The sequence below is a fragment of the Elephas maximus genome, chromosome X (genome assembly GCF_024166365.1).
Source record: "Elephas maximus indicus isolate mEleMax1 chromosome X, mEleMax1 primary haplotype, whole genome shotgun sequence".
NCBI lineage: Eukaryota > Metazoa > Chordata > Mammalia > Proboscidea > Elephantidae > Elephas > Elephas maximus.
Window position 1 is genome coordinate 19,776,661 of NC_064846.1, and position 19,401 is coordinate 19,796,061.

At 42.6% G+C, this 19,401-nt stretch overlaps 1 protein-coding gene across 7 annotated transcripts in view; it reads left to right on the forward strand.

Moving 5' to 3' along the window:
- Positions 1-15,292, forward strand: part of LOC126069484 (MAP7 domain-containing protein 3-like) — a 49,860-nt gene extending 34,568 nt beyond the window's left edge. For 4 of the 7 annotated variants that reach the window (XM_049872920.1, XM_049872919.1, XM_049872916.1 and 1 more), the window contains 8 exons: positions 2,071-2,408; positions 3,025-3,119; positions 3,385-3,596; positions 4,866-5,004; positions 6,256-6,403; positions 10,521-10,626; positions 11,807-11,996; positions 13,038-13,440. In XM_049872920.1, coding sequence (XP_049728877.1) covers positions 2,071-2,408; positions 3,025-3,119; positions 3,385-3,596; positions 4,866-5,004; positions 6,256-6,403; positions 10,521-10,626; positions 11,807-11,996; positions 13,038-13,350 — 1,541 coding nt within the window. In that variant the 3' untranslated portion in view covers positions 13,351-13,440. Of the gene's footprint in view, positions 1-2,070; positions 2,409-3,024; positions 3,120-3,384; positions 3,597-4,865; positions 5,005-6,255; positions 6,404-10,520; positions 10,627-11,806; positions 11,997-13,037; positions 13,441-13,926; positions 14,205-15,255 lie in introns of those variants that run through there. The other 3 variants (XR_007515928.1, XM_049872918.1, XM_049872917.1) reach the window with 3 other exon arrangements.
- The last annotated feature ends 4,109 nt before the right edge of the window (positions 15,293-19,401 follow it).

Sequence of the window (19,401 nt, forward strand, 5' to 3'; positions counted from 1 at the left end):
CGCACTGCCGTTGAGTCGATTCCGACTCATAGCCACCTTATAGGACGGAGTAGAACTGCCCCATATGGTTTCCAAGGAGCAGCTGGTGGATTCGCTCCAGCTGCCGACCTTTTGCTTAGCAGCCGTAGGTCTTAACCACTATGCCACCAGGGTTTCCTAAGCTAATGAAAACTAGTTATCCTACTTAGGGTTCTGTAAGTTTTTCTGTAGCACAGAAACTATTGGTGTTCAATAGTGTGACTGTTTAGGGACATGCTGATAGGTAAATAAAATACTTTCTCCACCAAAAACGAGAAACTAATAATAGCATTTAATTTTGTCAAAACTTTTATTTGTAAGTAGCCAGTCTTTGGTAATTTGTTCTATTTGATGAACTCATGTTGCCAAGCCTTAGGAAAGCCACCACCAAATAAGTGTTTGAAAATGTTTGCTTTCATTATTTACACAAGCAATAAATATTTAGTATAGAAAAAAAATTTTTGATGTAATCAGCTATTATCCCAACCCACATCGATAACTTAAAATTTTTCTTTGCATTTATTTATATTTTTCACAAAATGGGATCATAACCCACTTTTACTTAAACTCAATATCTACCATTTTCCCTGTCCAAAAATTACATTTTATTACTCATAGTGATTGTTTTAGTATAGTCCATATCTCCTGTTGACTATTGGGACTATATTTTCAGTTGTTTTAATATTATAAACAATGGTATAGTAAGCAACCTTGTACGTACACTTTTAGGTACTTATCCGATTTTCTCCTGAGGATAAATATCTAGAAGTGGTATTGTTAGGCCCCCCAGGGAGGCTGTACATAAATCTGTACTTCCACCAGCAGTGTGTGAGGTGGCATGGTTCCCAACATTGCTATTATTGTTTCCCCCATCTTAGCTGACAACTGATTATTTTGCCTTTTTTTTTTTTTCGGTCTTTGTCCATTTCAGGAAACCCTGGTGGTGTAGTGGTTAAGTGCTACAGCTGCTAACCAAAGGGTTGGCAGTTCAAATCTGCCGGGCGCTCCTTGGAAACTGTATGGGGCAGTTCTACTCAGTCCTATAGGGTCGCTATGAGTCGGAATCGACTCAATGGCACTGGGTTTGGTTTTGGTTTTTTGTCCATTTCGTACATAAAAAATATTTAGCTTTTCAAAGCTGGAAGAAACCTTGGAGATCCAACCCACTGCGGTGACTGTTCTAGTACATGCTTCAGTATTGGTGAGAAAATGCTCACCCTTACATTATATCCTAAAACAATCAAATATGGAAACCCTCGTGGTGTAGTGGTTAAACGCTACAGCTGCTAACCAAAGGGTCGGCAATTCGAATCCACCAGGCGCTCCTTGGAAACTCTATGGGGCGGTTCTACTCTGTCCTATATGTTCGCTATGAGTCAGAATCGACTCGGCAATGGGCTTTTTGGGTTTTATAACGGTGTACTCTCTGACCCTAATGAAGATATTTAGGTTACTTTTAAGGGGTGTTCAAGATCTTGTAATTTTCTGTGAAAATGATTCTGGAATACAGTGTGATTTAAACAGAAATGGCTTCTTGCGAACACTGACTTAGGAGAAGCATCTTATTTTCATCTGTAATAGAGTACTACTTTCACAACTGTTGATTTTCCTTCTGAATTATTAACCTCATGACGGTCCCATCCTGAGTCTGTGATCCATTTCACTAAAGATTCCTGTGTTGTGTGTAATCTCTGTGGTTTCCTAATAAACACAGTCTCTCTGTTCTGTGTTCCTACTCTTACACTGTAAGAGCTGTGGTGGTGCAATAGCTAAGCGCTCAGCTGCTAGCCGAGACGTCAGCAGTTTGAACCCACCAGCTGCTCCACAGGAGAAATGCCTGACGATCTGCTCCCGTAATGATTACAGCCTAGAAAACCCTATAGGGCAGCTCCTTTCTGCCTAGTTCCTTTCTGCCCTATAGGGTTGCTATGAGTTGGAATCGACTCGATGGCACACAACAACAACATTCTTATAATGTGTACTTTTTGCATTTTTGTCTTGTCAATTTTCTAACTTCTTGGAATTTCACCCTCTGTCCTCATTCACCTATAGGCATTGATATACTGCAACATATAAGGACGTCCTTACGTAACCAGAGTAATAACGAATTGAAGCCCACTGTCATGGCTCCTCAATTTAGAGTAATAATGCCTCACCAGGCAAAAATAGAAATCTCTCCCAAGGTAAAAGTAGAAGTGTCCCCCAAGGTCATGGTGGAAGTGTCACCTGAGGTCGTTGTGGAAACTACTCCTAAGGCCAAGGTAGAAGCCTTCCGGAACACCGGTGCGAAAGCCTGCAACAAAGCCAACATAGAAACTTCCCCTGTGGAAATGCTTCCCAAGGCTGGAGTCGCAGCATGTCCCAAGGCAAAAGTGAAAGGCTCAATAAAGGTTTGTTATTAATCACCATTTATCAACTCGACTGCAGCAGGTTTTTTTTATTGACAATTTTTCTATTAAAATGTGTATACTTAGTTGTACAGATCATGATAGGTCAGATTTCACAATATACCTGACTTCTTATTTATAGTATTCTGCAATAAAATTTCTCCAACAGGATAACTTGTTTAAACTAATCCCTTAAAATTCTCTGATATTCATTGTACCAGAGTTTTCCCCACAAAAACTGGAAGATTAACTAATTTTTAGTGCAAGAGAGAAAATGTAACAGCTTATATGAACTATGTTTCTAAACTCTGAAGAAAACTTTTTGAGAAGGGTTCCAAACCCTTATTTAGGATTTGGAAATGAAATTAGGTTTTGAAGAAAAAAAAAAGACTTTATAATTTGTTGTTTCTGTTACCTGCTTGAATTGTATAATATGAATCACTAGTCTGGAAGACTGTATCTCTATACCTAATGCTAAGAGGCACTAAGGGAAATTGTCAAGCATTAAGGAAAACTGGAACTGTAATTGTATTTTATTCAGAATATTTTTCCCTTGAAAAGCCAGCTGCAGTAAAATAAATGTTAGTAATTTCTTATCTTACCGTATTGATCTGTTCAGAAATCAGAAATTGTCAAGAAGCCAGCATCTTCGAACATATCACGTTACAGACGGCCATCTTCTGCAAGCAGGCAGCATCCGCCCTCTCCCGGCAGGTAAGTAGCTTGCTCATCTGCAGCTGCGCTGGATAAGTGTTTACCAGGACAGATTTCACCAAAATGAAATGGTGAGGTATGCCTGGTAATGTAAATGTAAAGAAAAACTTTTTTTTAACCTTTAGATTTACTTTTGTCTGTTATAAAAATTTCCAGATTATGATATCATTATCTCATGATACCAAGACATTATATTTTATGAAATTAGCACTCCTTCATTACAAAACCACATCATACTTGCTCATTAACTATTACTTTTTCCCAGCAGGCAAATCCAACAGAATGACCCTCTGTCACCTTTACCTATCATATCGAGACAGTCAGCTACATCTTCTAATGCTTATAAAGTAACACCTGTTCGAGACACCCTGTGTGCACCAGACACATTAATAAGTATTACCAAAAAGAGAAAAGATGCCGTTTCTAAAGCCATTAACAAACGTCAGGCTCCGAGCCACAAAAATAGGATCAAGGAAGGTAAGTTCTTTCACCAAGAACTTTACTTTGACCACACCGAAACTCTTAAGGTAACTAGCATGGTTTGGGAATGGCCAACTTCATTTTATTCCCCAGTTTAGAGAAGTTTACAGCGTGATCTTTCTTTTAGATCAAGAGAATTTCACAAAATACTGGGACACTGGAATGCCTCTTCTCTGCCTGTTTGTTCTTTATAAAACTTCTTACTCCCACCCCCTTGTTGTTTTGGAAAATTCATTTTTGGAACCAATGTTAGAAGAAGTTCTGGTTGGACAAGAGGGTTGGCCTAGGTGATCCCTACTGTCCCTTCCAGCTCTGATTCTGGATGGTTCTTTGAATGGCCCTAAAGTATTTCCATCATCAGAGAGAACACATCTAGCCATTTGCACATGGGCAGGTTTCCATCCAGAGATGTAGGTAAGTTGCCACAGACAGACCATAGCATGTAGCATATCATGGTTTGCACAGTATGTGGGTTCCTCGAAGTGCTGTGTTGGTATTTTGCCTGTCACATATATTCTTAATACCTGAGGACATTACTTAATTTTAAACACATGAAGGCATTTTACTTTTGGAAGGAATTCCACAGTGAATCCTTTTATGATAGAAGTCATCTTTCCAAGTGTTCATTCCTGATATCTAAAAAATTTTTCCTTTTCCTACGTGGTTTGTTCAAATGAGGGAATTAGGCATGTAGACTAAGTTACTAGGCTAACAGGCCTCCAGGTGGTCACCTATTTTCCTGATAGCCGTGGTTTCTTTAGTTTCTATAGTTAACCACTTTATAATCAACCAAATACAGTAATATACTGCTCTCAGTGTTTAGCTGAACAGTAATTATTTAGTAAAAACCATGTACAAATCTCAAAACGTGTGCCGGTTGTATTTTTGTTTAGTCTAGCATTTAAGATTTTTTTTCTGATCCTTTGACTCTAGCATAAACATGTCTTCCTTTATATGCAATACGTTTCATCTTTTCACATAGGGTCAATTTATTCAACTGTCCTAAAACAGCTAAAACCAAAGTACAAGCACGTTATTCCATTTTGGAACAAGTAGTTGATAAAAAGGAACAAAATGCTACTGATGTTTTGAGGGCGGAAGTTGGGTTTTGAGCACAATCTGTAGATGACTTCTTGTTTATAGAGTTTAGAGCTATGCACATACTGTTTCGCTTTTGAATGTTTATGGTTGTGTTGCACCTCTTTGTTGAACTGAGGAGGCAGCAAGTTTCCCAAACTAATTGTTTCCTATGTTTGTTTAAACTAGAGGCCAGCGTTAAAAGCATATCCAGGACTATGAGTGTCGAGGACATAGCAAAACTCCTGTCAGAAAAACGAAGTCTTGCTCAGGAATGGCAAGCCAGAGAAGGAGAAGAGGATAGAGCAAGAAAAGAAATGCAAGAGAGGTCAGCCCAAACTCATCCTTTCCATACTGTACATTGTGGCTGGCTTTGACTTTTGAACAAAGGCCCAAATTTTGAAAGTCGTAAATTTATTTTCAAGTGAAGTGTCTTATAAATTCTAAAAGACTAATTGACTTTTTCTTCCGTATGAATCAGAAATGACTTATGGCCTTCTAAACAAGTACAAAAAACTTCCCAAGCCTTTGTCAGTGGCTTAGCAGAGAGGCCACTGGTTTTCAGGTGAACGCTTAGCCCTTTTTAGGCTCCATGAATCATGTGCCAGTAAGATGTGAGATACAAATGCTGAAAGAGAACCTAGCTCTAGGCCAGGCTCTCGTCTCAGCAAGAGCAATGGAGTGATCACACAAGAGTGTTTTCATTTGCATTCACTGGTCTCAGCCCCTTGTTTTTAAAGACTTTTGTAACTTTATAATTTGCAAAACTGCAAATTATACTTAATCCTGTTTTGCTTTGCGTGCTGTCCCATGACCTTTGTGACACCTGAGTCTCATCAGCCAGGCAAATTATTGCTGGAATGCTGTCCTGTGGGCAGCAGGGCACATGGACAGGTACGGACATTCAAACTCAGTCTGAGGTTTTCTGGATCCTTGGTCTTGAGGCCCGTTTTATGTTTGGTCCTGTGATGGAAACCTCTGTCCACTGCCTGCAAGGAATAACTGCACAACTCTACTGCCTCTGTTCTTAGGTATTAAATGTTCTTTGAAATACAATCAACTACTTTCCATGTACTTTCTGCATTAAAGGAGGAGAAGGGGATATTGTGAATGGCAAAAGACTATAAATTATATTATTCATCTCACATAAATGACCTAATTAATTTCGCATTTTGAAAGCCCTGAATACCAGTCACTGGACGTTCCTCATCCAGGCACCACCAGACACTTCTCTGAATCGCCCTTCCATTCCCATGTGAGCTGGGGTGTGGCCTTTTGGAGGATCCCGTGTCTTTAAAACAGTTAAGAAGGAAGGAGACTTTGTCTCTGTCATATGTGCGTGTAAGATACAAAGCAGTCTACTACTTGATAGAATTCTTTTCCTACTCTCAAGGGTTAGTTTCCCGCCTTTAAAAAGGGTGAAATTGTGCAAATCCTGCATGGTAACAACAGAGAAAATATGAATCTGGTGTAAAATGTATTCTACACAAGCAATTTAACTCTAAAAATGCACATACTACTGCAAGCTGTATATGGTGGAGACCAAGATAAATACTAACTGTTACTTAAATATTCCCAGTGTCATTTGGAAAATGAAAGTGCTGGCAAAGAAAGCAACTACAGGACTAGGCGGAGATTTCTCCGTGTTTGAAGATGACCAGCGACGAAAGGACATGAAAACGAAGAAGGGATATCAGAACTACCAGGATCGAGGAATACCATCTCAGGTTTGCTGGCTCTGCACTTTATCAGGGGAGAAGAACCAGTCGAGAAAGTTCAATTGAAACCCAAAGCACAAATCTCTCCCTCCAAGAAAGAAGATGAGCAGTTGCAGAGTTCCTGTCTGCATTTTGACATTAAAAACTAGTTGTTGTCGACTGAACTCAGACTCTTAGTGACCCCATGTGTGTCAGAGTAGAACTGTGCTCCATAGGGCTCTCAATGGCTGACTTTTCAGAAGCAGATCACCAGGCCTTTCTTCTGAGGCACCTCCAGGTGGACTCAGTCCTCCGACCTTTTGGTTAGCAGCTGAGCTCACGTTAACAGTTTGCACCAGTTTTTGTTTGTTTTTACTTAATTTTTTTTTTAATTCTGTATCAGGTGGTACATTGGCTTGCCCAAGTCACTTTTAGAACTCCTTCAGAATAATACCTAGTACCCCTCACACAGACCTTGGCCAATTTCTTAAGTTGCTGTTAGTTGCCGTCAAGTTGTCACTGACTCATGGTGACCCCGTGTGTCAGAGTAGAACTGTGCTCCACAGCGCTTTCAATGGCTGATTTTTTGGAAGCAGATCCCCAGGCCTTTGTTCCAAGGCACCTCAGGGTTTACTCGACCCTCCAACCTTTCTGTTCGCAGCCAAGCAACATTAACCATTTGTAGCACCCAGGGACTCCAGATGAAAAGACTCAATGGCATCTGGTTTACCTTTTTAATTACACTCTAGCTGCCGTCTAATACCACTGCAGGCTACTCTCAGCCACTCTCAGCCACCCTTGGCAATATCCTAGAATGCTTTCTAAGTGAAACAAGCAGAGAGGGGCAACTTAAAGATCAGCAGCCCTTTAGTTTGTCTACATAAACAAAATAGCAGTCTGGTGACAGCAAATCCAAATTGCTCGCACAGGTTTAACATCCTGTGTCAGTTTTCCCAATTTTGCATTCTGCGGTGCCACACACGACACTCACAACTACACCTCCCACCCCATCCCCCAACAGAAAAGAATAACACGAATACCTCTAGGAGTTTCATCAAATCAACCAGTAAGAATGTCTCATCCATCCACATTCAAATCACTACGTAAATAGATCCCCAGACTGTATGAATTATTAGCATTGCCAATTTCTATTTCCAAGTTTAGTGTACCACTCATGAAAACTGGCGATATGTTACAGAAAGGATAGTAGACATTTGCATTCGATGAGGAAGTCCCTTTGAGAAGGAATTCTCCCAGTGCTTTTGATAAATGTAAGAGTTGTGGCTCTGGTTGCTGTGTTACTGGCTAGCTACACAGTCACTTATTTTTAAACCTTATGGTCTGATGTTCCTCATGATCACCTTGAGCTCCTGGAGGAGAACAACGTGCCTTCTAAATCTTCAAGAAAATATTTAGCCTGGTTTCGTGCATTCTAACAAGTGCTTTGGAGACTAATAATTTATGAATGTCATGTATATGAGAACTCTGGAGCAAAAGATGCCATTGCTTTGTTACGCTGGGTAGTGTTTACTGCTGAATTCTTTAAACTAGCATTCTCTGGTGTTGCTGAGATAGAACTAGATTAGGTGGTATTTTTGTACAAATTGCTTAGAACGGGGATGCCAAAATAAAAACTTAGGAGGAAGCTGAGAAAGAGAAGAAGGAACGTGAAAGACTTACGTTGCAAAATTTGTAGGAAAGATTGGAGAGAAAAAAGGTACTCTATGTTTTTGGGATTTGATTTTTTGTTTGAAACAGCAATGGACACACGGTATCAGAACATGTTTTTGAAAATCAGAAATAAGTTCTGTGCAAATGCCTAGTGGTTTTCCCACTATACTCTTTCCTTATCCAAGGATCTGACCTCTCCTAAATGGAAGGCCCTCTTCTTTGATTGGCCATACCCACTGGTGGCCATTACATTGATGCCTCAGTTGACCTAATCTCTAGGAACAAAGTTCATTTGAACCAAATTACTGGAGTCGTGGTGGGGGCTGGTGGCAGTTAGAGTTTCTTCTAAACTGGACCAGAAATGGCAGCAACTGAGTGAGGAGCGGTGGCCAAAGGGCAGGCTGTTTTTAAGGCAGGGCCTCACACCTGTCACTCACATCAGGGAGCAAGGAGGTCCAGGCTGAGGTGCTGCAGGGCCTCTCTGTCGGTACATGAATCACCCTGAGGAGGCCAGGGAGCTGCAGCTCTTTCTTCCCACCTTCAGGACAAGAAGGGGCACTGGGGAGGGAGTTCTTCTCCCTCCCTAGAACACATCTCTCCTCTGTCTCCTGTGTTTCTTCTCTTTCCCGTAAAGAAATCTCTGATAGTGTCGCATCACTGGGACGCACTTTTCATTATGACCAGCTTTCATTACAGTCTTTTGAGGCTAAAATTAAGTTAAAAGCTCAGATTGGCATGCAGTAATATGTGCTTAGTCTTAAATAATGAATTTCCACGACTGCTAAGTTAGGAGGGAGAAGTTGTCACTGGGATTTCTATGTTATAATAACAAGTACAACTGCCGCCATTTAAGGCACTTTATAGATGAGTGTGAAACTGGAATTAGAAGATGGAGCCTGGTGTCCAAGGGCCTTTTGTTGGTTAAGTTTATGGTTTTAGACCAATCACAAATATTGGCCGCTTTTGCAAACTGGAAATAATCAACTTCTTCAGGACCGCTGTCTGGTTTTTAATCTGTGTTTTCATGTTTGGATTTTTATTTTCCTTTAAATAGAGAATAGAGGAAATTATGCAAAGAATGAGAAAGAGCGACATAAATTCTTCCAAAGTCAGTCTCCTGACCCCTACAGGCGGTGTGTAAGAATTCCTGTTGCTTCCCATTCTTGCCGACTGCCTCGTCTTTGCCAGTCTGGTGGTACTGAAATATAGTATCGTATTTGCATTTCCCCGATTATTTTACTCTCTTGCGAGAGATGCTTGTTCAGGTCTTTTGCGCATTTTGCTTTTGGATTAATTTGCCTTTTTCTGACTTGTAGTTCTTTAAATGCTCTAGATGCGTTATATATGTTGCGGATGCCTTCTTCCAGCTGATGCCTTGTCTTTCTTTTAACGTTGCCTCCTGCGGAACAGACGTTCTTAACTTTAACGTCATCGGACCTATCAATAGTTTTTGATGGCTGCTGAGGTTGAGAACTCTTCATATGTTTATTGGCCATTTGGATATCTGCTTTGGCAAAGTGCCTTTTCTCAAGTCATCTGCACATTTCTTCTTTGGTTATCTGCCTTTTTCTGATTGATTTGTAGGAGTTTTTACCTACCCTTATGAATCTTTTGGAAATGTGTATTGCAGGTATCTTCTGCCACACTGTCATTTGCCTTATAGTCTCTTACTGTCTTTTGCTGAACAGAAATTCATAATTTTAATGCACTCAAATTTATCCTTTGTTTTTCCCTGATGGTTAGTGCTCTTTGGTTCTGTTTTATATACATTTGCTTCCTCTAACTTCTTGTCTTTTAATGGATTGTATGCATTCAAGGCTTTTTTCCTCCATCTTTAGAGTCTATGCCGCAAAACTGGTATGTTGCCTGTTCACCATTCCCTGGCTGTGGGCGTTCATATATTTAGGTAGCGCAAGAATCTAGAATAGAAGTGTCATTTCTGAAAGGTACTGGGAGTTACCATCTCAAAGATTGTTCAGCTCGTTGGACTGAGAAATTTTATCACAAGCAACAGCCAGGAACTTTTTAGCTATTCAGCATTTGGCCCCACCTTGGCTAAGGTAGGAGCCCTGGTGGCGCGGTGGTTAAGCATTCGTCTTCTAATCTAAAAGTCTGTAGTTTGAATCCAAGGTGCACCTTGGGAACCCTATGGGGCAGTTCTACTCTGTCCTGTAGGATCAGTACGACTCAGAATCGACTCAAGGGCAACAGCTTTGGGTTTGGGTTTTTGGGTTGGTTTTTTAAGGTGATAGGATCCCTTGTGGGCAGAGAACAAAGGCCAACCCAAAGTAGCTGGAAGACACAGCTCGGACCATCTCTTCCTGCCTCTTGTAGATTCTTGGGGCCATTTAAAGAGCTTAGGTTTTGCCTTTGAATTGCACCCAGTCCAGCCCTTTGAATCCTCTCTTCTTTGAAATAACTCAGCCAGGATGATTGACCGTTAGGCATGATCACGGTTTTCTGTTTTTAACTGCAGGCCTCAGGAACACCTGGATACAACAGGGTGGAGGCGGATGAGACAAATGATGATGACGGAAGGACAGGATCTGATGATGAGTCATTAGATGAAATGGCCTCTTCAGGTTTGCTTGCCTTTTCAGTTCTGTTAGTCACCATTTAGGAGCTAGCCTGCCTAGGTTCATAGCCAGGCTCCTCCACATCTAAGCTGTGTGGCTTTGGCCAAGTTACTCAACCTTTCTGTCCTCAGTTTTTCCCACCTGTAAAAGAGGAAACTAATGTTTTCCTCCTCATAGGGCAGGCATGAAATTTCAACAAGATAATCCATGCCATGCTAAAAATAGTGTCTGGCATATAGTAAACTCTCAATAAACATTAGCTGCTGCTGTTAACTATTTTCATGTTGTGCTAATAGATGTGATTAGCTAGTAGATCCTAACTAAGGAGAGCTAGTACATCCACTCAGAGCCTAGTAAGGCATGTGTGCTTGACCACAGGTAGAATTTCACTTCCACCTCATTAAGAAAAACTGAAGTGTGTCTGGGATACCCGAGTGCCTCTAAAATTTATTGTTGATTTCCTTCTGAGCAAAACCTACTGTATAGTAGCAGGAATTGGCATGTGAGAACATCATCCATCCATCTCCCTCCTGCAAGTGGGTCTGGGACTCAGAAGTCAGGCACTCAGCACAGGGTGGTGGGGATACAAAGATGAAAAGACAAGGCCCTCAGCTTCTAGGAACCATAGCCAGTGGAAAGCCAGACATAAGCAAACAACTACCACAGATAATTGCATTCAAAGACATTTGGGCAAAATGCAATGAGAACATAGCAGCGGTAGGAGCACCTGGGTCTGCCTCAGGGCAGTGAGGAAAGGAAAGCTTAAGGGAGGAGGTCATGTCTGAGGTGAGACTAAAATAAGAGGCGGATTTGCCAGGTGGCTAATTCAGGAGAGGGATGAGAATCATGGTGCACTCCTGTCCTGACCCAAAGGGAAGAAGACAAGTTCCTTAAAGGTAGCCCCTTGGTGCTTTGAGGGTAGGGCAAGCAGCTATGCCACATGGTGGCCCTGTGCTTTCCTGGCCAAGGCCATGGCTGCAGAAAATGAAGCCACTCGGGGCCAGTGGGCCTGCCTCACCCTGTCTCTTACTGCCTTTAGGAAACCTCCCCCACCAGCCCCAGCCCCACCCCACACACAGACTCACTTGCTTTGGATTTGGATCCTAAGAGCAGTCAGGAGCATAGCCATCACCTGTGCATTTGTTGTTTAAACTCTGGTTTTAATCTTGTTCTTCTTTTTTTCTAGCAATTTTCAATGATATCAATATGCCCCATAAACTCAAAAACAAAATGAATACTGGCAAAATTCCAATGAAACTGACCTACCTTCACGCTAGTGGAGACCATATAATGAATGAAACCAAGTCATTTAACAGTAATGCGAAAATTCCTTTGGAAAATGCAAAAGACCCATTAACTCAGGCTAAAGGGTCAAGGTGAGTCACCCTGTGGGCTTATTACAATCAACTTCGTGGAACTGGGATTGACTGTCCTAGAATTAGACAATATTTATTGAGCTCTTAGTTTGTACCAAGCACTGTCGAGCACTTGACTTACAGAAACAAACTCTGATCCTGACAACACCTGGCTAGGGAAGGATTATTATCTCCATTTTTACATGTAGGGAAACTGAGGTGCAGAGAGACAAAGGCCTCATCTAGTGCTGCTATAGCACAAATACCAGAAGTGGGCGGCCTTAAAGAACAGACATTTATCCTCTCACAGTTCAGGAGGGTACAAGTCTGAATTCAGGGTGTAGCTGTAGGGGGACATCCTTTGTCTATTTTATCTTCTAGTAGCCAACAGTCCTTGGAGGTCCTGGGCTTCTAAATTCAACTGCCTCCGTCATCAAAAAGCATCTGTCTTTCCTCTGGTCCACTCTGTTCTTTTTATAACTCAGGAGTGAATAGATTTAGAACCCACCCTACTTGGTTATGGCCTAATTAACATAACAAAGATGACCCTATTTCCAAAGGAGATTGCATCTGTAGGTACAGGGATTAGGATTTCAGTACATATTTTGGGGGAACATAATTCAATCCAAACACTCTTTACTGCCCTCTGATAAAAAAAGAGAAGGGGGCAACATTTATTGAGTGATGGCCATATGTCAGGCATTTCACATTACTTTCATTCTCATTGCAACTCTTGGAGTTGAATATTTAATATCCTTGTTTTACATGTGGGAAATTGAGGGCCAAAGGTTAACTACGCCTTACTGGCCATGTCCTTGATCAACCTGAAGTGGGGACAGAGTTCTGGAGCCCTAAGTACTTCCCAAGACTCTAGAGCTTCATAGGACCTAAGTTGTATTCTGTAATCTCTAGAGTCCCTTCCAACCTTCCCAGTCTATGATTCTGAAAGTTTATTTAGTTCCAGGGTGTTTCTTAGAAATTAACTAAAGAATAAAGCTGCTTTCAGTACAAATCCTCAGTAGAGGAATAATCAATGATTCTAACCGGAACACCTCTTTCCAGACCATCTTTGAAGAAAATGGTTGGCCACACTACTAAAACCATAAACTCATATGGAGCACAGCACACACTGGGAGGGTTCAATAACCTGAGCGGCGAGCCACAGGGCTGGATGTGCGACAACACCATCGATGTAGTTGGCCAGACGGAGCCACCTCTCTCAAGTTCAGATGCCCCTCTTGACAACCAAAAGGGACATGTAAAAGATACCATAAAATTTCTGCAAAATCCTCAAATGTGTTTTGACGGGCGGAAGAAGAATAAACCTGTGTCACCTCACCCTGGTAAGGCCTCATTTCATCTTCATGGTGCCTGAAAGGTGTAACTGACCTTAAATTCTCCTTAGTTTCCTTCTGTCACAGAGCAGTCTGCAGAGTGTAACTTTGGAGGGCAGGAAGAAAACAGCGTGGGCTCCAAAGTAAAGATGTAGAAGGGTTTTCTACTAAGTCAGTTTTGAGCATGTAGATGACTTGATTCTAATTTTCTGCCCCACACTTCCTGCCACACATTAAAAGAATAGGCTCTTTCCCCCAGATGCCGGAGGTTCCACCGAGTTCCTGTCCACCAGCTGTTTGACAAGCACGCAGATCATCACTTAGGGTGGGGGGTTAGTGATGTCTTCAGAATTAGTCTCTCGCCCCATGTTTCCGAAACCAAAAGGTCTTTGTTTCTCTCTCCTTGAGAAGCTCTCTTGGAAACCGAGAGGGGCAGCTTGGGTCAGTTTGGGGACTGGGCATGCGTGTGACACTTAGAACAGTGCCACCATGTCAGCAGCTCCTGGAGGGGGCCTGCCAGTGTCCCCCAGGCCACCCTGAAGGGAGGCTGGGGCAGCAGGTGGCACCATCAGCATTTTCTTGCCTAACCTTCCTCTTGTCTCTCTTCCTTGGTTCAGAATTGTGAATGAACATCCGTGCCGCCTGGGAGATTATATCAGCTCCTTCCTAGTTCACCACCTTGACTCGCAGGGCTCGTCTTCTTTTACTTCATACAGCTACAGTGACCTGAACCTGGACAACAAAATGTCTGTATAAAACAAAATACACAAAGTCACGTTTACTTATCTCAGATGGTCTTGTTTCTGTCATCTAATTGTCTTGTCTTACAGGCAGAGAGGTGCTAAGTAAAAGAGCGGGTTTGTTTTCCTTGTAAGTATCTCCATTGTCTCTCATTTCTGGGTTTTCCTACCAATGTGGGGACTACAGCGAGTGCATATCCACGTTGTTTTTACAAACGATAACTCTCCAAGTTTCTAAAAGAATCCACATTGAAGGAATAAGTTGCATTTAGTACATATTTTCAAATCTTAAAATAACGTTTATTCCATTTAACAATTAACAATTAATGATTCACATTTGAGCTCATAGAGAATATAATGGAGCCTGCGAGGGACTCCAGATTGCCCATGAGAGCTTTGTCAGAGTGTTGCTAGTGAAAAAATACTGCAGGTTGCAAAATGCAGTAAATTGGGTTTTACCATCTTATATAGGAAACCCTGGTGGCATAGTAGTTAAGTGCTATGGCTGCTAACCAAAGGGTCGGCAGTTCAAATCCACCAGGCGCTCCTTGGAAACTCTGTGGGGCAGTTCTACTCTGTCCTATAGGGTCGCTATGAGTCGGAATCGACTCAACGGCACTCGGTTTGGTTTCTTTTTTTTTTTTTGGTATATGTGTATATATATATATATACATCTTTCTTTTTGACTCTGACATCGTCTTCTGTGTCAGTGAGTCAAGAACGAATACCTGGGTGCCAGAAATCCCAGCTAGCGTAACCTTGGAACAGTTAGCACTTTTCATGCTCTCGTGAGTGTTTCCTTTTGAAGAACCTGTGTTCTTTCGAAGAACATTTCTCTACGAAAACTGTATTATTTTTATTATGTACTTAAAGCAGTAGCAGCTCTTGTCTTGTGGAGTGTGCTTGATTACTCTGTTTGTAATCATTTTTCTGCTTACCCTCCCCAGGCCTGTCTGTCAGTACATGCTCAGGCTTAAGATATATAACCAAAATCTGCTTGCCTTTCTCTAGCCCATGGCTGCAAGTGAGTGACCACAGCAGCGTTCGGCTTCAGTTCCTGTGGTAGACACACAGATATACACACACGTGTACACACACATGCACACACCCACAATGGGTATATGTTTCCTGAAATCACTTCAACAAATCTTGCTTAAACCATTGGCTAAAACATGATTGCAAATTAATTGTCCTAATGTTAATGAGTTTTCAGGGTTGCAAATAGTTGGAAGCAGACCAGTGGTCCTTTCTGGCCAGCAGCCTTGGCTTAGAAAAAGGTAAGTGTTCTTTCTCGTTTCCTAGATCTTTGCTGTTCAGAATACTGTACCACTGTTTTAGATTTGAGCAGTGCCTTAGGTTTAGAAACGACTTTTATATCCCAGCCCTTTCCTCTGGAAGGCAGAGACAGGCATCGTAACAACTGAGTTTCTGCTGTTTGCCTGAGCACGTCACATGTTGAAACACTGTTACACCTCCGTATAAATGTGTGCTATGTGAAGTGAACTCTGCAGGTAAAACAGGTTTTCTTTAAATTACAGAGCAAAAAGCGTACTGGTGATGGTGGAAAGGTGGCACCGAGTGTTACTTTCAAACCATGAACACATGCAGCCAGCAAGCTCGATAAATACTCATCAGTCCCTCTGATTGCCTTCTTCCTCTAGTTGGTGACTTGACAGAGGTCCACTTCTGGGACATCAGGTGCACATTTCCAAATGCTCTATTCTTCTGACAGCGATTTCCATGCTTGTTACTCTTCCCCATCTATGCTTCTCACTTGGAGTTGAGGCCTATTATTAACGTAACTGTTTTATTATTGTGGTAAAATTCACACAACATCGAATTCACCATCTTAGCCATGTTAAAGTATACAGTTCAGTGACATTTAGTACACACACAGTGTCATGCAGCCATTACCACCATGTAGGTTCCAAACTTTTTCCTCCCCTTAAAAGAAAACTCTGTGCCCTTTAAGCAGTCACTTCCCAGTCCCTTCCCCAGCCCCGGAAGCTCAAATTTGGTACTTGCCATGGCTGAGGACAACATGTTTCCTTTTCAAAGCCTGAGTGTGCGTTCTAGGCAGTTATCGTGCTCTTTTATATATACATGTCTCTTCATGACATCACTGTTACGTGAGCTGCATAGCAGATGTTCTGATCTGCCTGTAAATGTTTAGTTTCCAATCTTGAAACGTGCTTTACTCCACTAGGTTTTGTTTTTCGTAAGGCGAGGTCTTGGTTTCTCCCCAGTCTTTGGAACCTGGTGCTCATGAGGATGGTGGCAGCCGCTCCCACCTTGGGCCTTCTGTATTCGGTACATTTGAACCCGCGCAAACTAGACACATCCCATTCCTCTTCAAGGTACCACCTTCCTCACCTTCATCCCAGCTAGAAACTCCCCTGCCAAGCCTGGCACCAAGTCTCATTACTTCATCTGTTGTAATTCTTGAACCAGAATATTCCTTGGTGATAGAACCTGAAACTCGGTCAAAGCACCCTGTTTACAACTCCAAGGTGATGGACACTGCTGACCTAGCCTTCCCTCTTCCCCACGCTGGTGTCCTTTAACCTATTATGGGAACACATTTCTCACGTTTCTCTTCCTGACTGTCTGGATAGCCTTTTGGTGTTCTGTCCCCTGAGGGCCAGGTCCCTGGCCTCTCCCACTCCGAGGCTCAGAATGGAATCTGCAGATCTTGGGCACCGTGTGTAGGATAAAGCCTTTTAAAACCCCTCATCCCTAAAAGCCACAAAAATACAGTATGGAATACTGTAAAGAATACTAGAATCTGAGGACCTGCAGCCTAGCCCTAACTGCCACTAACTTGCCCAGTGACTTAAGCACGTTAGATCCCTACTCTGAGCCCTGTTCCTTATCTTTCAAAGGACATTTCTAAGGGCCCTTTCAGTTCCAACATGCCACAATTCAGCACCACCATTAACACATCATAGCAAAAGCCAGAAGACCTGGAGGCATAAAACAGAGCCCACCAACCCAGTGCCGTCGAGTCGATTCCGACTCATAGCGACCCTACAGGACAGAGTAGAACTGCCCCACAGAGTTTCCAAGGAGCGCCTGGTGAATTCGAACTACTGGCCCTTTGGTTAGCAGCCGTAGCACTTAACCACTACGCCACCAGGGTTTCCTAAAACAGAGCAGCTAGTGCCAAAGAAGCAAAAGCCTGCAGACAAATGGCCATCCCATTTTACCTTATGGAGCTCCACTCCCTGTGTCGCTTTCAGTGCCCCCGCCCCCTGCTGGCCTGCTTTGGTGAAGCAGGCCTCAGAAAGGCCTCCTTGCCTTTGGGCTCCCTTCCCACTAATCTAATTACCACTTGTCTGATTATAATTCCACTAACTCTGGTGTGATAATTGTAGTTACATTTACATGTACTATATTCCAGCTGCTTTATAGGCTCATTTTAAATCCTCACAACAACCCTGTGAAGGCTGGGGGCTCATTTTCACCTGTGAGGGCATTGAGATTTGTGGAGATGGATACTTGTTCAAGGCTATACAACTCAAAAGGCAGAGCAAAGATTCGAATCCAAGTCTGTCAGATTCTCAAGCCAACAGCCCATACTGCTTTAGCGTTGGAAATAGTATCTCGTGGCTTACAGGGTGGATAATACACACCAGTGCTAGACATGAAATTGCTAACATTCACTGAATGCTTTTACTGGGTGGCAGTCACCCTGCTAAACACTCACATTAACCTGTAATCTGCGTGTGATGCTGCAAGGTGGGAATTATAATTCTCATTTCACAACTGAGGAATCAAGCTCAGAGAGGTTAAGTAACTTGCCCAAGTTCTCATAACTAGAAAGTGGCAGAGCCAGGATTTGAACCCCAGCAGTGTGGCTCCAGAACCCACCCTGTAACCACAGGTAGACGTGTTCCTGATAATCTAATCCACTTAATTTTGATGAAGAAAATGTTTCTCTGCTTAAAATTTGACAACTAAAAATTTACCCTCATGATCCTTCTGAGCCTTGTGGTTATCACTCTTACTTACACTTCCAGATTTAACAAACACAAGTGGTAGTTTCCTCATTGTGATACGTCACTGTCGTTACCCTAAAGGGGCTCACCATTGAATTGTGAGGAAACACTGATATGTTTTTGACATGATATACTAGAGGTGTGTCCAGGGTACTGTTTGTCACTTATTAGCTGTGTGACCTTAGGCAAGCTTCTTAACCTCTCTGAACTTCAGTTTTCTCATCTGGAAAGTGGGGACGATGGTGTCAGCATTGGTTGTGAGGATTAGATACAATGTCTGTAAGGTGCTTGCTTCTCAAGATGCTTACTGTTAAGAGAAAGCATCAGGAGGCAAGGCAAGCTAGAGGCAGATTCTTGAGGCGGTGGAAAGGTGGTAGGAAGCAGGCTGTTGGGAAAATAAAGGGGAAGTGGCGAAGTGGTGAGACACTGATTTTTAGGAGTGTCGAAGGCCTCACGGGAGTTCATGCAATGCAGTGATGCAGTGTGAACTTCATTGTGTGTGTGTGTTTTTTTTTCCCAGCAGAGCTCTTTAGCCCTGGTGTGGGCCAGAATTTTGCAGCCATGTGGGATAGAAGGGCAAAGGAGTAACAGGACTGACGGGGGAAAGAATAAAGAGATAGACCGTAGGCTCCAGCGCAGGTAAGGAGGGAAATAAGGGTAGAAAGTGGTTGAGAGGAGCAATTAGAGCAGTGTCTTAGTCATCTGGTGCTGCTGTAACAGAAATACCACAAGTGGTTGGCTTTAACAAACAGAAATTTATTTTCTCACACTCAGGTAGGCTAAAAGTCCAAATTCAGGGCATAAGCTCCAGAAGACTTTCTCTCTCTGTCACCCTTCTCATCAATCTTCCCCTGGACTAGGAGCTTCTCCAAGCAAGGACTCCAGGTCCAAAGGACATGCTTCTGCTTTCTTGGTGGTATGAGGTGCCCCCCAACTCTGCTTGCTTCCCTTTCCTCTTATCTGTTGAGAGATAAAAGGTGGTGCAGGCCACACCCCAGGGAAACTCCCTTTACATTGGATCAAGGATGTGACCTGGGTAAGGGTGTTACAATCCCACCCTAGTCCTCTTGAACATAAAATTCTAATCACAAAGTGGGGGACAAGCCCACATTACTGGGAATCGTGGCCTAACCAAGTTGATACACACATTTTTGGGGGTACATAACCCAATCCATGACAAGCGGTCAGTGTGCTGGAGGCTGAAGAACTAGTGCAGCCAGAAATAATGAGAGGGAGCACAGGAAGGAAAGGGTGTGTGGTTGGTGGAGGGATAAATCTGGCCGCTGAAACGGTCCAGGGCTCCGCCAAAGTGGAGCAAGCAGAGATGTGGCCAAGGAATCAGCCCCTGGATGTG